The sequence below is a fragment of the Dermatophagoides farinae genome, unplaced genomic scaffold (genome assembly GCF_024713945.1).
Source record: "Dermatophagoides farinae isolate YC_2012a unplaced genomic scaffold, ASM2471394v1 contig10, whole genome shotgun sequence".
Classification (NCBI taxonomy): Eukaryota; Metazoa; Arthropoda; class Arachnida; order Sarcoptiformes; family Pyroglyphidae; genus Dermatophagoides; species Dermatophagoides farinae.
In genome coordinates, this window is record NW_027461515.1 from 117,838 (window position 1) to 133,825 (window position 15,988).

At 34.0% G+C, this 15,988-nt stretch overlaps 2 protein-coding genes across 2 annotated transcripts; one reads left to right on the forward strand and one right to left on the reverse strand.

The window, feature by feature from the left end:
- The first annotated feature begins 5,695 nt into the window (after positions 1-5,695).
- LOC142597919 (uncharacterized) lies at positions 5,696-6,250 on the forward strand. The gene has a single exon (XM_075734925.1). The coding sequence runs from the start codon at positions 5,696-5,698 to the stop codon at positions 6,248-6,250; it is 555 nt and encodes a 184-aa protein (XP_075591040.1).
- A 754-nt stretch (positions 6,251-7,004) lies between these two features.
- LOC142597926 (uncharacterized) lies at positions 7,005-8,400 on the reverse strand. Its single transcript, XM_075734932.1, has 2 exons — positions 7,828-8,400; positions 7,005-7,022 (listed from the first exon to the last, which is right to left on the reverse strand). The coding sequence occupies exons 1-2, from the start codon at positions 8,398-8,400 to the stop codon at positions 7,005-7,007; spliced, it is 591 nt and encodes a 196-aa protein (XP_075591047.1).
- Between the last annotated feature and the right edge of the window lie 7,588 nt (positions 8,401-15,988).

Consider the following 15,988-nt stretch of genomic DNA (forward strand, 5'->3'; position numbering starts at 1 on the left):
TCCAAGTACAATGTGGCTTTCCACTTCTTTTCGTGATACAGGTATTGATGCTATCATCTCCCGGGTAGTAGTCGTAGTACCATTTTTACTACTTATATTTTCATTTGTACAGATTTTTAAACGCTTTGTTTCATTTATTATGCTAGCAGCTTCGTGTATTTCGGTAGAATTAAACTCAGACGGAACATCATCTAACGTGTCGTTTAGTTTAAATCTAAGAGGATGATTAACAAGTTTAGCATCTTTAACAATTGAATGAGCTTCCTTGTTTGAAAAGGAAAATTCTTTTATGTACAGAATAACTTCCCCGTTGGTTTTTTTCAAAACTTTCGTTCCTGGCGCAACTTTAATCCAACAGTGTTCTTTCAAACTAACATTAGGATCGATTTGCTTATTGACGGCACGCATAAAATAATATGAAACTTCTTTGTCGTTATTGTTTGGTGAAGAACCATCTATTAAAATTAAAACATTTTTATCAGCCAAAACTGGAACCAATTTGTACACATAAAATTCAACTTCAGATTCTAAAACCCTATCTGCCATTGGCAAAACTTTTGTCAAGCTAGAATTAAACTTATCAATCATCGTATTGTGTAAATCAAATTTAGCAATAATATTTTAACCTTCTACGTAAAGCAGTAGTTCATTATTTTTTATAACTAACTCTATTATGCGATTTGATAAATGATACAATTTATAATTTCCTAAATATTTTTTTTTTGCACGACTTACATTAACTTCACACTTGGAAAAAAAATTTCATTACTTATTTTAATAGGCTATATTTGAATTATTTATATACTGACATAATCTTTTCTGATAACGGGGGTAAAAAGTGTGAAACGCAAATAACTGAAAGAATCTAATTAATGATCTACTTTTTATCTTGTAAACGTTGAATAGATGACAACAAGCGATTTGAAATATTGCTGAGCTCTTGGTTCGGTTCTTGTTGCCAAAAGTCCATTATTTTTGTTTGTCGAGAAGTATTACAACACAAATATTGTAGTCTGACATACTCTTCGATAAACTCGTTCGTAAATTTGCTCAAATAGCCACATTTTGCATATAAATACTTTTTAAGATCGCCAACCAACGGCTTGTTCCAAATGAAATAAGGCTGTTCTTTTGCAATGCACGGTTTAACTAAATTTTCTATTGCAACATGAGATGGAAAATCGTCCGGAAAAACCCAGAACCGGCGATAATGCTTATGTTTTTTCTTAAACTCGACAATTGCATCAGAATCATATGGTTCAATGCCTGGGTCTTTACAGTCGAGCAAGTTTCGTGCCCAGCGATAAAACGAATTTATCGACTCACGAGAGCCTCCAAACGCCGAGATTATTTCTAAAGCATTGACAATTCCAATTCCATGTACACCATCTGTGTAATCACAGCCTACAAGACATGCTAACAGTGCTAATTCTTGTTTTTGCATGTTAAGTTGATTCAAGATTTTATTTATATCGTAGTATTTCACCTCTTCCGAGTTTTCAAAAAAATCTCTAATGATATAAGGACCGCCAAATAGGATGCAATCTGAATCTTCGCTAATTACACAATCTACAATTCCAGTTTGCGCAAAATAACACGCTTGAGCTTCGGCTTCAGCCGGTGCGATATAGTACGGAATACCCAAAAAATCCAACAACATTTGAACGTCGGAAAAAAGTATTGATTTAGACACGGAGTCTTCATAATAGGCTTGATGGAAAAACTGCTCTTCTGCCACAGAAAACAAATCCTGCATTGCTTTATTTCCATGATTTTTATCCCCTTGTATTTTGTGCTCAAATAATTCTGGTTTCAAATTCAAAAGTTTGTCGAACTTCGAAATTTCGTTCGAGTCATAGTTGTGTTCAACCGAAGCTGGCCCAGCCCGATTTTCTATGTCCGGCAAATTTGAAAGCTTCTCCTTAATACTCTCCGGAATAGTCACTTCGCTTAATACAGCAGATTCTAACTGAACAAATTTTTCATCTGGTGAATATATGTCAGTGTCTTCGGCAATATTATTTTTAGAAAACTGAACTTTTTCGATGGCGTCACATATTTCAATTAACTGGCACTTGTTGCCGCTTTTTTGATGGTCTGTTTCATTTTCTAGTTTATTTGAATAGTCAGATTTTTTTATATTATCAGAAAATTTATCCGGTGAGGTTAAAACGGCTTCTGGCATCTTAGAAACAAAATAAGGTTTAGTGACAATAGATAATTTGTTAATAGTTTTATCTGTATTTGAAACGTTTAGTCTATCAGTCATACCTAATCGTTTAATGTTATCAATATCTAATTCTGTATCACGCTCTTGTCGAGGCGTTTCCGTGTCGGATAGATCAAACTTGACTTTTAGTTCATTCTCTTTTCTTAGAGTTTTTGAAACTTCTAGATAATGCGTATTAGCTGCATCATCGATAATTGCATTGGTTTGAATTAAATTATTTCTAGTGCAACTTTTTAGATTTAATGACGGCATAACGAACCTTGTATTATCTTCTTGTTGTAACAAGTTTGCAGAAATTTTTTCATACATAGATGATTTTATCGAAGCGTTTGGATTAGATTTTTTACAACTAGTGATCAAATCGTCTGCCCAATCAGACTTTTCACTCAAAATGCTACTTGAACTTTCGCCGTTGTCAGAGTCATTATCACTTGGTTTAGAATTAAAGTATGTATTTTGAACTTCTTTTGTAATGTAGTTTTGGGGATTGCGAATCTTATTCCATATTCGACCTGACGAAGTATTCAAGTACGACACTTTAAACTTTTGGACGTAGTTTTTTGGCACAACTTCAAAATCTGTTTTCTCAACGGATTTCAGGTCGGGATTCATTTCAAACATATTAGCTTGTAAACTGCCAGTTTCTCCTACATGGGTATTAGTAGCAATATTTATCTCATTCATCAACAACTTTTTGAATTCATCATCCAAATTAAACTCAGTGTTTTCATCTTTGTCTTTGTCAGAAGTATGTTTTTTTTCAGACACTTCCTTTAAATATGACTCTCCAAGCTGTTTTTTTATTTCTTCCAGCTTCTTCAAATATACTCTAGAACTAAAATATGCGTCTAATTGAGTCCTACTGAGATCAACAATGTTTGAACTCTTGCTGGCAATTTTTTCGTTGTAATCACGGACAATCAAATGATAGTACGCCATTAATATTTTGAACTGCAATCGTAAATCCAACGATTCAAACTCTGAAGAAGAAAAATAGTCTTTATTTTTTATGATGAAATGCAGAGTTTGATCGTTTTCATCTCGCACAGATATTTCGTAATACGGTTCCTTATTCTGGGTTCTGATTATTTTCTTGTTTATACGATTAAGATCCTGCAGTTCGGTGGCTTCGACGGAATTTTCCAAAATCGAATCGTCCAGTCGCATAAGACGTTTCATGCGACGCGCTTGCTCATCATATTCTTTCATCCCTTTACCATAAACAAGCATGTCAATCGGAGTTACACGGTTTTCAGCGCTTATTTGTTGCCTTTTTTTATTGACTTGATCGTTTGAACGGTTTATAAAGTCTTTTATAAGTTTATCTGTAACCTTTCTTAAAGATTTTTCATACTTTAATTTTTCATTATATCGGTTTAATAATGTCTCAATCTTGCAGTCAGGTGGCTTGCCATCAAAAATGAAAACCGGCAAAACCTTGTGAGACATTAACATCAAAATTCGTTTACAAAAACCTAATATATGAGCGCCTCGGATTGTATTGGCTTCGTTGTCCTTCATTGCAGTAACAAACTGCGCAATCCAGATACTAGCATCTATTGCTACTCTATGCCCAGCTAATTGTTTTGTGGGCAAACGAGAAGAAAAGGAGTCAACTAAAGTCCACAACCCTTTTACTCCCATCTATATAAAAAACTCAAGTTTATTCTCTCATAAAAAAAAAATTCCACTAGCCAATTGAAAAAGTTGCCTACAAGCTACAGCTAGAAATAATCATTAACTAGTTAGGTACTATAATTTTGCTGTTAGTGCGGCAGTTAGTGAATAAATTGACAGCACGAAATTTTATTAAATTAATTTACGATGAATGATTGTCGGGCCAACCTCAAAGTAGTCTTGCTCTGTTATGAACATATTATACGCGTTCGACAACGAACAGAAAATTGACCCGCCTCTCCACGTTGTGTTATTAAAAGCAGTATTGTTTTTGATTTTTAGATTGGTTGTGCTTGGCAGGATAGCGTTCAACTTGTTTTTAAGCCAATACAGAAACACGTCGCTTTGTTCTAAAGGTCCGGTAAGAATCAAGTTTTGAAACAGCAGGTTTTTTTCCTGTGTTTTATATGAGTTAGAAGTTTCGTAGATTGAATAGTGCAGCCCGTGACGCTCGGTGGCACTGCTCAGCAAAGTGTTGAAGGGCAAAAAAACCTGGTTCAGTATTGGTTCAGATTTATCTGCAAGTTGAATTTTGCTGTTGTCTGGAAGAGTAAATTCATTGTTCTCTTCGTCTGTTGAAACGTAATTGAGAGTGCGATTTCTCAGTTCGTTAAACCGTATTTTGTCGCTGTAAGTTCCATTATCATACAACCCAACGTTCAATCCGTAAGACTGCATAGCGAATTTCGTTATGTATTCGCAATCTAAATCGTATTTTCTCGAAGCTTCCGGTGAAATCAAGCCGTCAGAAATGCAAGTTACAGTAGATGATTGATCATCCAAACTGACAACGATCCCTGTCGAAATACCTGCAGTGTACAGAGCCAATAGGCTCGACGTGACACAAAACATAGAAACCGCATTAAGTTCTTCAAAACAAATGTTAACCAAAATTTCGTTCATTCGTGGAGGCCTGTAGTAGTAGTTCGAAAATAAATACGAGTACGGCAACTTGGCATCGGTATATTCCAGCTCTGACGTTTTTCTGAGAAATTTGGAGTAAGCTTCTTTGTCATGAATTAAATTTTTCTTTATGGGGTACGTCGTTTTTTTATTGTTGATTATTTCTTGTCCAATTTTACCAGTTGAACTTATCAATGTCGGTATCGAGTAAAGAGGGGCTTTATCACCAGCCAGGCCTATATTTGTTTGTAAAGAACCAACGTCTAAGACTAAGGTACTTTCTCTACTCATTATTAAGATTATTTATAAAAACATAATCAAAAATACAGAATCAACTAAAATACAGAAAATCCTAATATATAGCTCGCTGGCCTAAATCGGCGTACCATTTGATTTCGTCTTCACCGTCTTTATCATAACGTGCAATAACGTTCCAAAAAAATAATTTGTCTGCTTTATTATTGTCCATGCAGAAAACGTTCCAGCCGGCAATGGCCGAGTCTTGTTGTTCTTTCTCCACTATATATTCTTTTATTTCGCGAAACAGAGAAATATATTCATCCTCGCTTAAATCTACGGAATCGTAAACTTGAGTGTTTGGCACAACGAGTAGGTGGGCGTCTGTGAATGGATTTGTTGGTTTTCTAAGGGGCATATGTTATAAATTTTTAATTTATATATTTTAAAAAAATTGAATCTAAACAAATAAGCCAACGTACCGTCTTGTTTCATATTAATTTAGATCTAATAAAATAGACGTGTAATCTGAGATCAACAGAAAATTTTCGTTCCGACTTTTTAGGATTTTAATTGATTTATTAAATAATTTCATAAATAGAAGAAACAGAACAACTTAAAATTATTATTAGATAAGGTCGATCTAAAATGGGTATTACTCTAAGTAAATTGTTTTCTTTCACCTGGTTCAGTAAAAAAGAACGTAGGATTTTAATGCTTGGGCTTGATGCCGCAGGCAAAACCACGATCTTATACCGTTTCAAACTCGGTGAAATAGTAACAACAATTCCCACGATTGGGTTCAATGTGGAAACTGTACAGTACAGAAACATCACGTTTACCGTTTGGGATATCGGAGGTCAAGGAAAGATTCGACCTCTTTGGAAGCACTACTTCATTGGTACTCACGCGTTAATCTATGTGATAGACTGCAACGACAAGGATCGTATCCCTACCGCTAAAGCAGAACTTGAGACGTTACTTAAAGAAGAACTATTATCCGATGCAGTACTGCTTATTTATGCTAATAAGCAAGACATAAAGGGTGCAATGACAGCTCAAGAGTTGACAAATGTCTTAGAATTAAATAAACTCACCGACAGAACCTGGTATGTACAAGGCACATGTGGTAAGAATGGAGACGGATTGTATGAAGGTTTAGACTGGCTGGCGGAGCGCGTCTCAAAGACTAAATCAAATTAAATTTTTCTTAGCGCACAAGAACTGCTAGTGCTGTTTCTTGTTCATTCCATAAATAATATATATCTATATTTGCATAAATGAAAATCTCACTGCTATCGTAGACTAATGACTATCGGCAACGTAACAAACCAGTTGCTTGGCTGAATTATGCTCTACTAAGCTCTGAATTTCAGATCTTATAGATTGGCTAATAGAACACGGTTTTTGTTATAATAAGCCGGAACGACCTCGTGCAGCCAGACCGGTTCAATCAGAGACACTATTTTCAAATAGTTGTTAGTTGTAAACCAAAGTTCGTGATAGATAACCAACTTGGGCATTGAAAAGTACGATGGAAGTTTCAACAATGAATTTTTGTTTTGCGTCGAATTTTTTTTTTGCTTCAAAAGCACGCTGCTAGGATGAATTAAAGCCGACACCTCTGGAAAGCTCAGCAACTCATAGTCTGATTGACGAGTCTTAATTGCAATATTCAGGAAATAACCAGCAACCAAGCACTTAATTAGGCTTTCAGAATGGTTTTCGTCTGACTGCGTCATTTCAACACCATGACTTTCTAAGATGGAAGCTAGTTGAATGAAAATGTTTTTAGCTTTGACCAACAACCGTTCATCAATACAGTTGTTTCGGCACCAGTCTGAACAGTAATTGCTCGTTTGCCATCTTTTGTAAATATTTACCAGGTATACGTGGTCTCCGAACTGTTCAGCCAAGTAAGTAAAAGGCGACGCTTTGCCGATGATGATCGATTGATTCAACTCCAACAATGCCACTAATATTAGAGCGTCAGAGATACAGTTATATATTATACTTTTCACTATCATACATGCATTGTATGTCGAACATGGGAGCATAGCGACAAACTCCCCGAACGGAGTCAGTGTACCGTTTGAATTAATAATAGACAAGTAACTCAAATTGTTTAAAGCGTAAGTAAGCGCTGAAGTTGTTGGTTTTTCAATGTAGTCAAAATTCAACACGTCGTCAATGCCTAAGTATTTTAATGTTAAAACTGTGTCCGTGAGGTTAGACCGATTTATTTCGGGCACGTTAGAATTTTCGAAAAGAGTTTTCCAAGCTTCTTTCGTATAGATCCGGAAACAATATCCTGGTCCTGTACGACCTGCTCTACCCGCTCGTTGCATTGCCGAGGCTTTTGAACAAACAACAAGTTTGAGCATTTCCATGTTGCTCGAGGAATTATAAAAATTTTGCTTCACTAACCCGGAATCAATCACGTAAGTAATATGCGGAATGGTCAATGAGGTTTCAGCAATGTTAGTTGAAAGAATTACTTTGCGTTTATTAACAGGCGCTGAATTAAAAACTTTCTGTTGTTCGTCTAGAGATTGACTAGAATATAAGTGAGTAATGATCAGTGACGAAGCTTCGTCAGAGTTTTTCTCTTTTTTGTTCATCTCCTCTATCATCTGTCCACACATTTCAATCTCATGTTGGCCCGGCAAAAACACTAAAATGTCGCCATCCATTGGCCTATTATGATGTATGTGTATCACCGTGGAGGCGCACGCTTCAATATAATTGCTTTCAGCTTGTCTAGAATAAAACAATCTTACCGGAAAGCTTTCACCAGGAACCTCAAAAATCGGCGCACCGTTGAAGTAAGTACTAAACAATTCAGCGTCGATAGTCGCACTTGCAACAATAACTTTCAAGTTGTGACTTCGATATAAAGACAAATCCTTAATTAGAGCAAGTAGTAAATCGGTGTTCAAAGATCTTTCGTGTGCTTCATCAATTATAATGACAGAATACTGGTCTAATGTAGGGTCATTAACAAACTGCTTTAAAAGAATTCCATCCGTTAAAAAACAGATTTTGGTGTCGAGCGAGACGTTATTATCAAATCGAACATTATAACCGACTTCTCTGCCTAGTGTCACGAGCATCTCGTTACTAACGTGTTTCGCCACGCTCATTGCTGCCACACGACGAGGCTGCGTACAGCAAATCATTCCATTCTTAGTATACCCTACATCGTCTAAATACTGGGGTAGCTGGGTAGTTTTACCACTTCCTGTTTGGCCCACGAGAATTACCACAGGATTATCTCTTATGCATTCAAGCAATTCATTTTTAAACAAGTAAATCGGAAGCTTTTTTCTTTTTTTTTGCAAATCTAGATACATATTCTGCGCTTCCTCGAATTCTTTTTCGTAGAGTAACCGCTTTTGTAGGATAGCTGCGTTGTCATTTGTCTTGACTTGTTTATCCTCATCATAGACGAACAAACGCTGTTGATTATTGTAAAATTTGAAAGTTAACGAATCTTGATCAAGGTTTCTTAAAGCATTATCCACGAAACGTGTTTCCCCTAAAGACTCTGTTTTTTGTTTGTTATTTTCAGTCACATCTGTCAAATTATTTTTAAGCAATTTTCGCTTTTCCATCTCACATTCGTCGTACTCCGTTTTGAAAACAAACAACTTGTCATTTTTCAAATCTTTTTCTCTACTTTCAATAGCGGACTTTGCCAGATCTAGCGTTTTCAAAGACTTTTCCAGGTCTTTAGTGAGCTGACTATCGTTCAGCAAGGCCAATTTATTGTATAATTCAATCCGAGATTTGGTATACTTTTCTGAGAATTCGACCTGCGAAACTTCGCGATCTTTCAAATACTCCAACCTTTCTTTATACCTCTCTTTTTCGATGTTTATTTTTTTCTTACTAACTAGAGCTGGTTCTTCGAGTTTTTTAAAATTTACATCTTTTTTTATCTCAGTCTCACTTTGTTTTAAATCTATGATCGCTTCTACTAACTTTTCCGCTATGGGTTGATCTAATTCCAAAATGATAATTATCTGCGACACCCATTCCGACTCTTCATTGTTAGATATTATATCTTGTAAACACTCGACTATATTTTTGTCTATAAAGCCTAGTATTTTAGAGCAAATCAGCGTGAGCTCAAGCTTAGAAACGTCCACCATTCTGTTTAAACTCACACAATTATTTTAATCGCCCTTAATCAAATAAATTCGAAACATATGGGGGCACCATTCCCAGATGCAATCTCTCCAGAAAAATTTTTTGTTTTATATGAAAAGCCTTAAAAAAATTAATTAATAATGTTAACCGAAAAGTAAATCACTTATCTAATTTGAATACTGTTTAACGCCACAGAAATATAGGCCTATTAAAGTACACAGCAAAGATTTTTATGCCTTATTCATATATATTTTGGTAATATTTAAACCAAGTTTCTAGGGACATAAGTTGAAGGTTGAATTCCAACTGTTGATGATATTCTGGTTTTGCTAATACACCAATAATGCTGTTATATAACATTAACCACGATAAGTTTGCTTTTGTATAGATTATCACCATTATGTAGTTGTCATATTCTTCGATCACGAATGTTTTTATGTTTTGCATAGAAGCTAGTTCTTTTGTGAATTTGTCAACTATGTCTGACAAAACTTTTTGTGGAACCGCAGTTAAATCGTTCAAAAAACTGTTTTCAGTAGATTTCTTGTCGTTGTTTTCTTCAGAATCGAAATAACTCGAAGATCTGTCTTCAAAGTCGTTTTTTAAAGAGAAGAATACCTGAAAAGCGGGTTCTTGAATTAAACGATTGTTTTTAGTCTCGAATTCGTTTATGAACATTCCATCCTGCATGATGTAAACTTTATCGGCGATCATTTCGACTTCGTGAAAATCTCTTGTTAAGACAATGACACCTGTGTTGTAACGCTGCTTGAGTTCCAAAATTATATTCCAAATATTCATTGAGGTGAAGAAGTCCATATTGATAGTTGGAAAATCCAACAATATTAAGTTCTTGCACAAAAAAGTAGTTAAAATAAACCTTATTTTTTGATGATCGGAAAAGCAATAATGGTTAAAATGTTTGTCTCTGTATTCCTTAAATTGCAGCAAGTTGAAGGACTGTGGAATTAAGCTTTGTTTCAAAAATTTTTTGTCAATATTATACAACCGGCCGAAAAATTCTACGTGTTTAACAGGTTTAACTTCAAATTCAATTCCAAATGTGGACTGAGCACAATTGCCAATATTTTTCTTGAGCGACTCCATGTTATTAGTGATATCTTCATTAAACAGCTCAACGTTTCCAAATGTTGGATTAAGAACTCCTCGCAGTAGAGCGATCAGTTTATCGAACCCGCAAATCTGCGAACTTGTAATGCAGATGATTTCTCCTTTCTTGACACTGAGTGATATATTATTTAGATATACAATGTTAAGGTAACACTTTGAAAAGCAATGTTTCTTGATCTGACGAATGTAAGACAAATTAATTATTTTGAACAAATTGTCGGAATGGATTTTGTTTTTAGCGGAAAAATCGATTGAACTGCTTTTTTTTGCGTGATCCCAGATGTCTATAATTTTGTGGTCAACAGCCGAATTTATATATGAACTAGGGCTAGATTGAATGTGATGATTATCTTTATTTGTTATTACCGACTTTTGTTTCATTATACAGCTTTCCGTTTCATAGTCAGGGCTATTAATCATTTCGTAATTGCCCCAGTCGATCGAATCATTGTGGTCGATCTTTAAATTAGTGCTGGAAAATATTTCGTTTGACTTACTCAAGCTATCCATTTCTGTCAATGGAGAAATGTTCAATACGTTTTTTTCATCGTTGTTAATACCTTGGAACTGACTCACATCAGGTAAATCATTAGGTTTATTTGAGGCAAGCGTAAGTTCGGTCGTTTTGTCAAACTTGGATTTTATGTTGTTATATATCAAATAGAACTTAGCTTTCAAAGCTTCTGAGAATACTTTTTTTTTTGTACTTCCTCTCAGCTTGTGCTTTACAACACCGTCCCTAACTGCAACTTCCGTTATTATGAATAATAAAAAGTACATAATAATCGAAATACTTTGAATGATTGTAATAAAAACAATTTCACTTTGTAGTTTGTTATCATTGCAAAATTTTGCGTCAGGCCCGCAATGACAATACATAAATGTTTGATAAAACATGTATGAAAAAGGAATTTGTGGCAGTAATATCATCAGAACTGAATAGAGAGAAAAAAAAGAAAGTGTTTTCAATTGCTCAATCAACGATCGAGATCCGCCGTTTCCCATTTTAAAAAGTTCATTATTCGTTATTTTGGTTTTAAAAAACCTAAAATCCTCAACCAGATCATCCAAATTACTATACTTAATCCCGCTTTTACTCATTTGCTGAATGTTGTATGTATACATGATTTTATCGTCAAAATAGTTAGAAAAATTACCCAATTGCAGAGATTTATTGTCAGAACTAAACAGAGGAAACTTTGGAAATTCATATTTCAGCATTACACTTATTGTAAACAACGGTAACAATACACTCAAGCAAATGTTTAAAAGCTGAATCGACTGATGCCTAGAAAACAATTTTCCCAACAAATGGATATAGCTACTGCTAACTATAGAGTTCAAAAAGCAAACTAGAAGTAAATAAAAAAAATATCTCGACCTAAAAACAGTATTAGTAGAAAACACGCAACAGATTACAGCCACGGAAAAAAATATCATCAAACAGTAAACAATGTCAATAATGATTTCGTGTGTCCAATAAACAAACTTTGATACACCACAATACTCCATTTGTTGTTTTATTTCGTAGTAACTGTCAATCTGGTGGTACACATCAATTAAACTATTGGCTAGTAAAATTGACATCGGCACAATGGAAGTTTGCACAATTGCAAGCACGAGAGTATTTTTATACAGGTTGCTATACAAAGTAACCCGAGCATTTTCATTTAAATCAGAGAAATTCATTTTGCATCGATCGATTCCAAATTCATTTTCAAGTAGGAGAAATTTTTTCCAAGACTGAGACGAAAAACTATTTACAAAGATAGAAGAGTCTTTTTCAATTTCGAAAATTAAGCAAAGAACAAAAATACAAGAGCCAGCTATATAAAAGACTATGGCGTAACTATCATTCTTAAACGTACGTAATCTTCTCGACAGTAGCAAGCAAAAGTGTTTTACAGCATTTCGAAATACGGATTTAGCTTCGGTCCACTTCGATCTGGTTTCAAACAAATATTTTAAACGCATACCCAAAATTAACTGTTTGTTGTGTTTATAAATGGGTTCGTCTAAATACTCAATAGTTTCAACGCTTCCCACGGGTGAGTACTCATCAGCACTGCAAATTCCGCCATCGAGATATAGAACCTCAGCTTTGTTGTTTTTGTACAAGCTATTACTTTTTTTGAAATTTTCTACAGGAGCAACAACTTTGATCAACGACGGCGATCTTCGCCTTTGCGCTTCTCGAGCTTGTAAGGTTTTAATCGCTTTTTCGTTTAAGCTTACAGACAATGCTTTTTTATAGTTTTTATTGTCTTGAACAAGTATTTTTAGTGAACGTAAGGTGTCGCTATTTTCGTTTATCAATTTCAAATCGTTTGTTTGTTTATTTAATCTATTTTGCTCCAGCTGCAGGTAATAGCGATAATTTAAGACAAATTCAGTGTTATTGACTAAACACTTCCGAAGCATCATTTCAAAACTATTGTTAGAAATGTTTAGTTCCAAAATCGAAAATGCTTTATGCTTGAGTAGAATATACTGATATATGTTATATACCATGCTCGTATGTTGTGTGTTTAATTGGTACGTTATATGTCTATAACCTTTATCCAGTATTATTAAGTCTTTTTCAACTATTTTCATCAGTTCAGCATCCAAATTCTCAATATTCGCTTTTGATTGAATATGGATAGTATAAAAATTAGTAAAACAGCTTTTCAAAAATTTTAAAGACCCGTATGCAGATATTTTTCCGTTTATCAGAATTGCTAATTTATCAGCTCGATACATTGCTTCGTTAATATTCTTGGTGTGAATCAAAATGCATCTTTGAGTTTTATGCTTCAACAAAAACTTCCAAACCTTTTCACGCTGATACAAGTATAAATAGCAATCGATGTCGTCGATAATTACAACTTTTGGGTCTCCAACAAACGCCAACCCGATAGATACTAAATTTTTTTGACTATTAGTAAGATTTTTAAGCTTCGTATGACGCAAATTCTCAATCGCGAGGTCTTGTAAAATACGACTTACTTCAGACTCATACTCAGCAATGCGTGTTTTGAATGACGTTCTATTCTTGATTTTGTGAACGAACTCAAACACCTCTTCAACGTTCAAATATTCATGAAAACAACTAAGAGAATAAATGTTTGAAAATCCAATGTTTTTGATTGCGTTTGCAGCAGCCTTTCGCAAGTCTGTTCCACAAATCAGAGTAGAACCGCTAGAACTATCTATTATTCCGGCAATAATATTTAAAAAAGTAGATGAACCACCGCGATTTGCGCACACTATTGCAACTATTTCATTTGGAAACCCAATAAAAGTTAAACCTTTCAAAACGTGATTTCCTATGGGTGATGAAACTCCAGCGAACCCTAGAGAAGTAATAACCCAGTTTCTTAGTCTGCTGAAAGAAAATATAGTTTCTGTGTAGATTTTATGGACTGAATCCAAGGTTACGTAAGCTTTAGAGTGACTTTTATCAGTATCTAATTTGCTAATAGCAGGTTCAATCAGTGCGTTATTATGATAATATGGAAATGTCTCTTCCCATATTTTTTTACGACGGATATATTTCGACGTGAAGTAGGACTTCTTTAAAAAAAAGTTCCATCTACGGTGAATTCCGTAAGAGTTTGGCAACACACGTAAGAAATAAACACCTAAACAAAGAAAAACAAACGTGCTGGTTAATAGTAGCAACACAATTGCATACAAAGGAATCTGGTTGTTCTCAGCACTAAAAAATGCACAGTTAGAAAGTATTGCTTTAAGCGCGTAAACAAAAAGAGCTTGAGGCGATAACACAATAAAAGGTGAAATTAGTTTTGCATTACTTATAATTGAAGAGTTAAAAACCAACAACAAAAAAACGATCGTGTGCAACAATATACCTAGTCTCATTGACTGAACCATAGTAGACAGCATAAAAGACTGACAAGTCGTAGCAACTGTGTATACGCAAAATACAAACAATAGTACAACGCAGCGAGATATATCTAGAGAAGCTTGATATGCCATTTTCATTGTTTTTGTATTCATCAAAAGGCTTTCAACCAGAATAATCGAAGTCCAGTAAACTGGAGCAACTAAAATGTTTCTAATTGCTATTGCAAAAACATAATGTATGTCTAAGTATCCAAACAACCGTAAATAGCTATTTGTCAGCCTATTACAATATCTCAGAAAAATCAAAGAATTTGACAAGTATTGAGACAGCAAAAATGTGATGCAAAACAAGACATCAAATCTGAAATTGGATTTATCGTTGATAAACAAATAAAAGCTCCAGTGGTTTGCATAAACAAATGTCAGTAAAAGTATAACGACTGAAAAAAAAAATTCAACACATGTAGATCTCCACTGTTTTAAAGCTAACTTGATTTCATGTTGCACAATGTGTTTAATACGCATTAAAAATATTTGAGAACAAATTATAAAGTAAGGTAAAATTAATCAATTTGATTTCATTTTATTTTTAGTTATTACTATATGAACCAAAAACTGTTCTAGATCATATTAAACATAAAACAAACAAATTAAACATTGATAGTTTATGCAGTAAATTATTGTAATAACTAATTGTGTATGAGTAAATACTTATTATTTTAGAAAAGTTTCCAAGCAGAACCTACGAAATTTTCGTTATCCAATATTAAATCATCTTTGTGCAATATTGATCTTCTATTTAATTTTTTTTTTGGTGCGGCTTTGAAAGAGACATCCAACATCTTGTCGTTGGCAAAATAACTATCTGTAAATACAGCAATGGTCAAGTTGTTTTCATTTGATTCAGTTACAGGTATATTAAAATTTATTTTGTATTCTTTATCCGTTACAATGGCTTGCTGACAATTATACAAGCTATTGTTTTTTTTATCAGAAACGAAAATATAAATTCTTTCTTGAATATATTCAGGATAATATGGACAGTGGAAATAACCAGAATTAACTATGTTTCCAGCTGTGTTTCTTTTTATCATGATTGAAATAGTTGCAATATCACCAACAGCAATATCATCTTCATCTTCTACAAATACTTCAGCCCGTATGACATATGTAGGTAGAGATTTGTAAAACAGCTCAATATCATTTTTTTGTTCTTCTGTTAAATTCTTCAAGTATTTATCCCTGTTAATTAAAAATTCGTGTAATAACTCTTTGAAATTATTGAAATGTGCCATTTTTTTAGTACCAAACTCAGATAGAAGAATTTCGTTGATATTAGATGCTCTCTCTTCGTCAATATGCGGAGCTTGACATAAAAAATAACTACTAATCATGACTGACTGCCTAATACACTTTCTAAGACCAATAATAGTTTGAACGCAATCACACCAACTATGAATAAAAGCGAGATGCAAAGCAAACTTGGTTGCAATTTCAGAAATTATAAGCAAACTATCCAGAATTTTTTGCAAATCGGTAGAAAGCAAGTGTTTCTTTCTTTGCAAATAAATAAAAAATAAACAAAATGCTACAATAGCATCACAATCATCTTTCAATTCAACCTCAGAAATAATTTTCTCAATTGAAGCTAATTTTCTTATTTCTTCAGCTTGAGGTTTGGATACTTTTGAAACAATTTTCTTAACTTCTTTAATTTTAGAAATAAGCTTTAGTAAATAATATGTATTTAGATCTGACGGTAAATTTTCAGTTAAATAATAAACTGATGTATTTTCTAATCCGAATATT

What these genes read in the sequence shown, in the direction of transcription:
- LOC142597919 (XM_075734925.1), top strand. Translation starts at nt 5,696, where the DNA reads ATGGGTATTACTCTAAGTAAATTGTTTTCTTTCACCTGGTTCAGTAAA.
- LOC142597926 (XM_075734932.1), bottom strand. Translation starts at nt 8,400, where the DNA reads ATGTATCTAGATTTGCAAAAAAAAAGAAAAAAGCTTCCGATTTACTTG.